Source organism: Quercus suber, unplaced genomic scaffold, assembly GCF_002906115.3.
Source record: "Quercus suber isolate HL8 unplaced genomic scaffold, Cork oak 2.0 scaffold_336, whole genome shotgun sequence".
NCBI lineage: Eukaryota > Viridiplantae > Streptophyta > Magnoliopsida > Fagales > Fagaceae > Quercus > Quercus suber.
In genome coordinates, this window is record NW_027069788.1 from 392,872 (window position 1) to 402,575 (window position 9,704).

The 9,704-nt window shown below is 41.3% G+C and overlaps 1 protein-coding gene across 1 annotated transcript; it reads right to left on the bottom strand.

Moving 5' to 3' along the window:
* Positions 1 to 3,428: 3,428 nt before the first annotated feature.
* Positions 3,429 to 4,397, bottom strand: LOC136061623 (uncharacterized). The gene has a single exon (XM_065759623.1). The coding sequence runs from the start codon at positions 4,395 to 4,397 to the stop codon at positions 3,429 to 3,431; it is 969 nt and encodes a 322-aa protein (XP_065615695.1).
* Between the last annotated feature and the right edge of the window lie 5,307 nt (positions 4,398 to 9,704).

Here is a 9,704-nt window from a genome sequence, read left to right on the forward strand (position 1 = left end):
ATTGTAGCTCTCCACCGGATAACTCGTAAGCCCTATCTCTGCTGGAATGACAGCCTCACTTCCATATGCTAGTCTGAATGGTGTTTCTCCCGTGGGCGTTCTTGCCATAGTACGATATGCCCATAAGACACTTGGTAGCTCGTCAAGCCAGATGCCTTTTGCCCCCTCGAGCCGGGTCTTAATGATTTTGAGCAGGGACTGGTTTGTGACTTTAACTTGCCAATTGGCCTGTGGGTGTGCAGGTGACGAGTAGTGATTTCTGATTCCTACTTCCGAGCAGAAATCTTGGAATGCCTTGTTGTCAAACTGTTTTCTGTTATCGGAGACGAGTACCCTTGGTATCCTGAATCTGCATATGATATTTCTCCACACAAAACTTCTGATGTTCCTCTTCGTGATAGTTATCAGGGCTTCTGCCTCTACCCACTTAGTGAAATAGTCGATCCCTACTACCAGAAATTTCAGCTGTCATGCAGCCGTCGGGAAAGGGCCCATGATGTCTAATCCCCATTGGGCGAACGGCCAGGAGGCCATCATGGGTGTCAGCTCTTCGGTTGGTTACCTAATTAGGTTGCTGAACCTTTGACATTTGTCGCAAGTCTTGACGTAGGCTTGTGCGTCCTTCTGCATTGTAGGCCAATAGTACCCTGCTCGGATCAATTTGTGTACTAAGGACCGTGCCCCCGAATGGTTTCCTCAGATACCCTCGTGAACTTCTCTCATTACGTAGTTTGCTTCTTCGTGGCCTAAACACCTTAGGTATGGTCGTGAGAACCCCCTTTTGTATAAGACATCATTGATCATTACAAATTGCGAAGCTCGGACTTTCAGTTTTCTTGCTGCGTCTCTGTTGTCTGGAAGCGTGCCTGCCTTCAGGTATGCTATTAATGGTGTAGTCCAATTGTTTTCAGGATTTACTTCCTGCAATTTTGCTCCTTTGTCAATGATTGAGGAATTCTGGATGAACGACAATACCTGATCGGGGACCGTCATAAGCTCTGCGGAGGCGACTTTTGTAAGACGATCAGCACATTCGTTCTCCTCCCTTGGGATTTGGACGAATGTGACTTGGAGGGTGCCGATCCGACTCCTGACCTCCTCCAAATATTTCTTCATCTTTTCCCCCTTACACTCATAGGCGCCGCTAATCTGACTGATTATTACCTGCGAATCGTAATGTACAACCATGGCCTCGGCACCTGCTGCCCTCGCGAGATCTAATCCTGCCACTAACGCTTCATACTCAGCCTCATTATTGGTCATTGGGAAGTCCAGCCGAATCATACATTTGATTTTCTCTCCGTCAGGGGTTTGAATTAATACTCCGGTGCCTCCAACTTGCTTGTTTGAAGATTCGTCCGTGTGGATGTTCCATTGCCTGAGGGCGTGCGCCTCCTTGTGCTCCGTTTGGGTGTACTCGGCGATGAAGTCTGCCACTGCTTGGCCCTTTATTGCAGTTCGCGGTCGGTAATGTATGTCAAACTCGCTCAGCTCTATTGCCCACAGGGCCATTCGTCCGGCAGCGTCAGGGCTGCTCATTGCTCTTTTTAGGGGTTGATCCGTTAAGACGATGATAGTATGGGCTTGAAAGTACGGTTTGAGCTTTCGGGCTGCGGTTACCAGTTCGAAGGCGAGCTTCTCCATCTGGGAGTACCTCTCTTCAGCCCCCCGGAATCCCCTACTTATGAAATAGACGAGTCACTGAGTTCCTTCCTCTACTCTTACTAAGGCCGTGCTCACTGCTACCTGCGAAACTGCTAGGTACAAATAGAGGTCTTCTCCTGACTTGGACGGGCTGAGCAAGGGTGGAGAGGCGAGGTATTTCTTCAGGTCTTCAAACGCCTTCTGACACTCATCCGTCCACTCAAATGATTTGCTTAAGATGCAGAAGAACGGTAGACACTTGTCCGCCGCTTTGGAGACGAACCTGTTTAAGGCCGCAACTTTACCGTTCAAGCTTTGCACGTCTTTTATTGTCCTTGGCGGTTCCAGCTTCATGATGGCTCGTATCTTTTCTAGGTTGACCTCTATTCCCCTTTGGGATACCATAAACCCCAAGAATTTTCTCGCCGTTACTCTGAATACGCACTTACTTGGATTTAGCTTCATGTTGTATGATCGTAGGGTATCGAATGTCTCCTGGAGGTTGCTCAAGTGATCATTTTCGCGCAGGCTCTTGACCAGCATGTCGTCAACATAGACCTGTACGTTCCTCCCAATCTGGTGCGCGAATATTTTGTTCATTAATCTTTGGTACGTTGCCCCAGCATTCTTGAGTCCGAATGGCATCACCTTATAGCAAAAAAGTCCTTGGCTAGTGACGAAGGATGTTTTCTCTTGGTCAGCTTCCTTCATCTTGATCTAATTATAGCCTGAAAAGGCATCCATAAAACTTAGGAGCTAGTGTCTGGCCGTAGAGTCGACCAGTGCATCTATCTGCGGGAGGGGGTAGCTGTCCTTCGGGTATGCCTTGTTAAGGTCTATGAAGTCGACACACATTCGCCACTTCCTGCTAGCCTTCTTGACCATGACTACGTTCGCCAACCATTCCAGGTAATATACTTCCCGAATGAAACCTGCTTCGAGTAGTTTTCTGACCTTTTCTGCTATCGCTCAGTCCCGTTCCTGAGCGAACACTTGCTTTTTCTGCTGAACGGGTGGGGTTGCAGGGTTAACGTTGAGCTTGTGTACCATGACAGAGGGATCGATTCCGGGCATGTCCTCGTGGCTCCATGCGAATACATCTTGATTCTTCTTGAGGAATGCTGCGAGGGACTGACGCACCGGCTGGCAGGCCAATGTCCCTATCCTAGTCGTTCGCTTAGGTTTTGACTCATCGAGTATTATCTCCTCCAGCTCTTCGACCAGTTCCGCGACTGTCCGCTGCTCTTCTATGCACATCGTCTGACCACCTGGTTCCCTCGCAACTCCCCAATCCCATAGTCTGTAGGGAACTTGATCATTAGGTGGTACGTCGATGTTGCTGCTTTCCACGAGTTAAGTGTGGGCCGTCCGAGAATACCATTGTAAGCAGATAAGTAGTCCACCACAAGGAACATTACATTCCTAGTGAGTTCTTGTGGGTAATCACCCACTATTACCGAGAGTGTGATTGAGCCTATTGGGAATACCCTTATTCCTCCAAAACTGACAAGTGGAGCACTTGTTGGTATCAATCGCTCTCTGTCGATCCCCATTTGCTGGAATGCTGGAGAGTATAGAATGTTTGCCGAGCTGCCATTGTCGATTAATACTCGATGGACATTATAGTCCCCCACACGTATGCTGACAACTAGCGCGTCGTCGTGTGGATGATGGAGTCTCCTTGCGTCTTCTTCAGAGAATCCAATGATAGGGCTTTCCATCCGTGCAGTATTAGGCGCAGAGCCTGTTAGCTGGACGTTCTGGACCGATCTGAGGTACGATTTTCAAGCTTTTTTGGAGGAACTAGTAGTTGCAATTCCTCCCACAATCATCCTTATGCCTCCGATGGGGGGTCTAGGACGCTCGTTATCCCGTCGAGGGGCCGGCTCTTGGCGATTGGGATCCGCTCTCTCTTTGTTGACGAATTTTTGCAACTTCCCTTGTCTAATGAGGGCCTCAATCTGCTGCTTCAAGTCATAGCAATCGGTTGTGTCATGACCGTGATCTCGGTGGAAACGACAATATTTGTCTCGCAGCCGTTTACTTGGGTCGCTTTTTAGTTTCCCTGGGAACGTCAGCGTCCCCTTGTCTTTGATTTGCATCAAAACTTGGTCAATTGGGGCGTTTAGAGGTGTAAAGCTCGTGAACCTTCCTCCCGAGGGCTTAGGGCGCTTTTCGTCCCTTCTGTCTCCTATCCTTGGTCTTTTTTGCCCTTGATCCTGCCGTACGTCCACCTGCTGCTCTCTCTTCCTAGGTTTTTCCTCCCGGGCTAGTAGCGCATCTTCTGCGTTCATGTACTTAGTGGCCCTGTAGAGTACCTCTGACATAGTTTTGGGGTCGTTTTTGTATAGTGAGAACAAAAACTTGCCCTTCCGTAACTCGTTCGTGAAGGCCGCCACCAGTATTTTGTCGTCGGCTTCATCGATTGAGAGCGCTTCCTTATTGAAGTGAGTTATGTAGGATCTTAACGTCTCGTCCTCTCTCTGCCTGATGCTCATTAAGCATGCCGTGGATTTCTTGTACTTGTGTCCCCCTATAAAGTGTGAGGTGAACTGAGCGCTCAACTCTTTGAAAGTGCTGATGGAGTTCGGTGTCAGCCGACTGAACCAAATTCTCGTGGGACCCTTCAGTGTTGTGGGGAAGGCCCTACACATGATTTTGTCTGATACCCCTTGTAGATGCATCAAGGTCTTGAATGTCTCCAAGTGATCTAGGGGATCCTTGACTCCATCATAACTCTCTGTCTGTGGCATCCGGAACTTTTACGGCAGGGGAAAGGAATTGACGGGGGCGGTGAATGGAGAGTCAGTCCGGTTCACTAGGTCGTCGAGACCGCTGGACACTCGTTCCTTAAGGGCGTTCATCATGACCTCCATCTGTTCTTCATCGCCTGCATCTCTGCAAAGATAGGCAGAGGAGTCGCGTCCATAAGGGATGGGAGGCTCGTGTTTTTTCATTCTGGCCTGCTTGGGGCGTTGCTCCCTTCAGGCCCTTCTCGGTCTCTCTACATGGCGCTGGTACCTTCCTGATCCTTTTTCTGGTTGTTGGGTGTTGTGTTCCTCTGACGCAACTGTTCTTCTAGATCATGATTTTGTTTGGTGAGGCGCTCCACGGCCACGGTGAGAGTTTGAACCTGTCTCTCGAGTGCGGTTGTGGGTGGCTTCTCTCCTTGGATGTCGTTGGTGGTTGCCATCGAGCAAGTGAGCACCATGCAACCCTTCTGTCTCAAGGATGAAGCAACGTCTGATCACTCTTCGTTTCCCACAGACGGCGCCAACTGATGATGCTGAGAAATTCACCAGTGAGCCGCACGATGTCTACGTGCTCGAACGTGAACCTACACAATACAAAGAAGAAAACCTAACAGAGAGCACTGGTGTGGTGCCGGCCAAATACCCTCCGAAAGTTAAGTCAGAAATATTCTCACAACTCTAGAGTGCTAGAGAGGGTAAATAATGCGTACCTTGATTAGTGAGGGTATTGGGGCTTTTATAGTAGTCGAAAGTTTTTCCTCTTTCGCTTGGAGTCGAAGTCCTTTCCTTGTAGAAATCATCTTTTAGAGTCCGAAACGTGGTGGACAAGTCTTCCCCTTATAGGGAAGATCTTCACCAATATACGCAAATTCTAGAATCCACTTTGCACTAGGATCCTATTTAAGGCTTTTCGAGAATGGGCCACAAGTATTCCCATTAAGAGGTCCAGCAGGCCCATGGTTGATCAACCCATCCCTTTGCCATCCGTCCATTCCGAGTCCGTCCACGTCAAGCCTTACACATAACAAGCTCGTCTCTTTTTCAGCCCGCGGACCATAATTAGCCTGTCCAGTCACACTAGGTATCCTAGCCCATATTTCTTCCCTTTCAAACAGGAATCAATTTTGTGGACCAAACCATCCATCGAGGTCATTGTCTTCCCACTTACGAAGCCCTTATCACTTTGTCTAGTTTGAAATTCATGTATTTCAGTTCTCTGTTCCATCTTAAAGAGTAATTAATCTTTCCTGACTTGGAGGAAACTTTTGAAAATTCTTTTGACCAGATAGTTCTCCTTAGAGTAATACCTATTGAGGTAAGAGTCATTGCATTACTTCCAATATCTATCTTAGCTCTTGTATAATTTTTACCATACTTTTCAATTGTTGTTTCATGATTGTTACCTCGAATGATTGTTGGGGTTCATTAAATTTATTTTTGCATCTCGCATACATTGATTTGAATTATAACAATTTTCATGCAAAAGGTGACAATGACTTGTCTAATTGCTCCTTAATTGTAGTCATTATCTTGGTTGTGGTCTTAATGGGTGTTGATGTCGTTATCATGGGTAAGATTTAGGAATTAGCCCTATAGTTGGTGAGATTATAACTTCTGGCTCTTGACTTCTGTGAATGGAGATTTTAAGTTTTGATTTTCACACTTTCCTTTAGTGGCACAACTTGTCAATGGTGGTTGCACTTGTCTTTGAAGTTTTGCATTTGTGACCAAGCTTCATGTGCAAGTCAAAAGTGTACAACTCAATAATTTGGAAGTAATCACAACTAAAAAAGATGCTCAAAATTGCTTTGAAAATGATAGATAAAAAATGATGTTTTGATTAAATTGAGTATTTTATATATTCCTTGTGATTTGTTTGACTCTAAATTCTTAAGATTAAGTAATAAATGACAGCTAATTACTTTCCATGCTTTGATTAGTCAACATTTCCATAGTAGTTTTAATTTGAATTTGTTACCTGAATAAGATCTTTTCTAGCATGTTTGATTTGATTTGATTGTTGACTTCCCTATTTAATAGAATATGATAATTTGAATTTTGAAATGTTTCCTTTTTTGCTTGATGTGTGTTTGAAAATATTTGCTTGTGTATTTTATTTAATGCAAAGTGTGTGATTAGGGTTAGGACTCTCTTAATAATTTCCTTCTTTAAAAATGGCCTAATGACAATAGTGGAGGCCGACCCACTAGGTCGAGTGGACTTTGAGTATAAGCCCTTCCCTTACTCCAGACTCAATGTCTAGTGCATAAACCTCTACATTGTAGACCAAATTGGTTACTAGACCTAAACAAAGTGATGACTTCCAACCCTCCACCTTGGAGCCCACTTGACTGATGCTTATAAACTCCTAGGGTGTTGTGTAGGGGCTTTTAGGTGTTGTGGCCAAGTTAATGGCTAATCAATTCAATTTACCACATCAGCAACCTCGCTTAAGATTGATCCGATTTGACACCTCTCAATTAGAGATGGCAAAAACCCTTTTGGTAATGGGAACCCAGCTCAACACAACTCGATAAGTGTGGGTATTACCCTACTCGATAAGAATTCGGGCATCAAGGGCGAGTTTTACTCATATCCAAATTTGGCAAATTAGGTATGGGTATTACCGACCTTCTCGCCTTTAAAAAAAAAAAAAAGATTTAAGACAAATAAATTAAGTAATTATCCCCTCTCTTTAAATAGAGAAAAAGAAAATACAAGAACCAAATCTACATGTATCAATTTCTCAACAAGAATAACAAAAAATAAATAAATAAAAACCCAAAAAAATGGGTTTGGGTCATGTTTGGGCATCCATAGGTAAAAATCTGTATAAAAATTAGGTACGAGCACTTAAGAAATATTGAGAATTGGGTATTCATGGGTAAGCCTTTCGTGTCGAGTTTGGGTATACTTGACCCAAACTCTGTCCATGGCCATCCCCACCATATCTCTCCATCAAAATCTAAAAGAAGTTTCATTAGTTACTTTAGAATTATTTTATAATCTACTATGCTTTTTTATTTTGATATTTGCTTTTATCATATAACTTAAAATAATTTTGGTTTTCTTACTTTTATCATTATTGAAGTATTTTCTTTGGTTTTTAGATGATTTACTCTGGCTGGAGCTTGCTTGTATTTGTGTGCATGGACATATATAACAAAGTTTTGGTATAATCTTTCTCCTAATGTACGACATCTGCAATTAATTTTCAGCTCAAAATTTGATAATTCAGGTCTAAACTTGGCCAAATTAATATAGTAACATTTAAACCCTGCCAATAGGAATTTTTTGTCCCTCAATAGGACCTCATAGCTCATCAAGTTGCGAAGCTACTCGTGTTGTACAAACTGGAATAACACATATATATACTTCAAAATAACTTTTGAATGGAAGTTACTATTGGAATAAATCCATTCTTGAATGCATAAGTTTCACTACTACAACATCCGAAGAATCAGATTCTTCCCAAGTACCATATTGATAATTAACGCTAGTGGTTTGATACCTAAAGGTTTATGTTTTGCCATTAGAAATCAGAAACCTTTCCACCTTTTTTGATTAGAATTTAGATACCGTGATTCTTAGAATATTATTAGTGCTACTAGGATGGTCTATGGTTCCAACTTGTGGCACTTTCTTTTCTCTTCTTTTCTTTGGTTCAATTCAACAAACTCATCTGTACCACTTTCATTATGGCATATTTTGTCAGCAAAACAAGATGAAGGAAATTGGATATGCTTATATATATGCTCATGTAATTTCATGCATTATGTCTCTCCCCTATCCCTTTCTCTTGGGATCATACTTACTCATTCTTCCTAAAAAAAATCAGCACCTATGACTCGTGTGTTACAATTTGCAAGACTGATTGAAATTAAAGGCGAAGCCTGAGGGTGGAGCTAGTATTTGGTGTCACCGTTATATGTGGTGAACGTAAAATTATTTTCCCTAAGGGTGGTTTTGCCCTTTCAAGAAATGAAAAACAATAAATATATAAAAAAGAAAAAGAGAGAAATTCCTCATCACCCAACAGCATTCTTATAATTTGATTCCATTGATGACGAATTCTTTTATGTATTTGCCATTAATATGTTTTACAAACTATCATCTCTTCCTTATTTTATCGTCTCTAAGTTTTAAAACATACAGCGAAACTAGGGTAGATGAAAAAAAGAAATAGAAAAAAAAATCTTTATTAAGTTATTTTTTATTTATTTAATTTCTATAGGTTAATCATTTTAAAAATTAGTGTATATTATATTGTGTGTATTCATATGTATATATATATATATTATTTATATATGTATATATGCATGTAAGCATGTGTAAATTCTAAATTTTGATCCTTCTAGAAGTAAATCTTAGCTTTGCCTGTAATTGCAATACTTTAGTTTGATTTATTTATTGCACTTCCTTTACACCAAAAACAACAAAGAAACAAAATCCAAATTAGCAAATAGGAACTATATAAACTTTTTATTTTATTTTATTTTATTTTATAAAAAATTGTAGTTATACAATGAATATTCTTAATGTATGGTTCATGAAATACATGAAGATAAGTGGATAAACATTATATATATATATATATATATAATAGCAGCTCCGTTGGAATATGTCAAACTAAAAATTCCTTCTTACTCAAATTGAATATTCTCCAATGTAGAATCTGATCCCCAAATCCTCCTCCCTCTCAACAAAATTGAAAATTTGTGTACATTCCAAAGGATATCTTTATATTCAATCACAAACTTCAGTCACTTTCATTCTTTTTGTTCTATTTGGTCAAGCATTGTTTATTCATTTAATTATCGACTCTCAGACTCATGCATGCACACTTCAATCACTAGAAATGACAATTCTTTTTTTGTTTTCTTTTTTAGTCACAAAGAAAACAACCTTTTTGGAGAATGAAAGATATATATGGTCCCGTAAGCAAGCTTTTTACCATATGTTCCTCTCTTGGATGCTCCTCTCAGGTATGAGTCACAATCTTCAGGTATCTGTCACAATTGGTGATTACCATGCACACTCACAGTTGTGCAAATTGGCCAAAGCTTAGCACAATGCAAACAAATTGGTGTTTTTTTTCTTTTTTTTTTTTTTTTTTCTTTTTTGGAGCATTATTGTGATTTTTTTTTTCCCCATTTACAACAACGATATTTTTCGCAGAATTCATTTACAATATTTTTGTCACCAGTGAAGGTAATGTGAAATATAAATTTAGAACACTAGCATCTGAGGATGCATATATATATATATATATATATATATATATTTTTTTTTTGCATATTCAAACAC

Bases quoted from the DNA above. Each gene is read 5' to 3' on its own strand.
- LOC136061623 (XM_065759623.1), bottom strand. From the start codon at position 4,397: ATGCCACAGACAGAGAGTTATGATGGAGTCAAGGATCCCCTAGATCAC.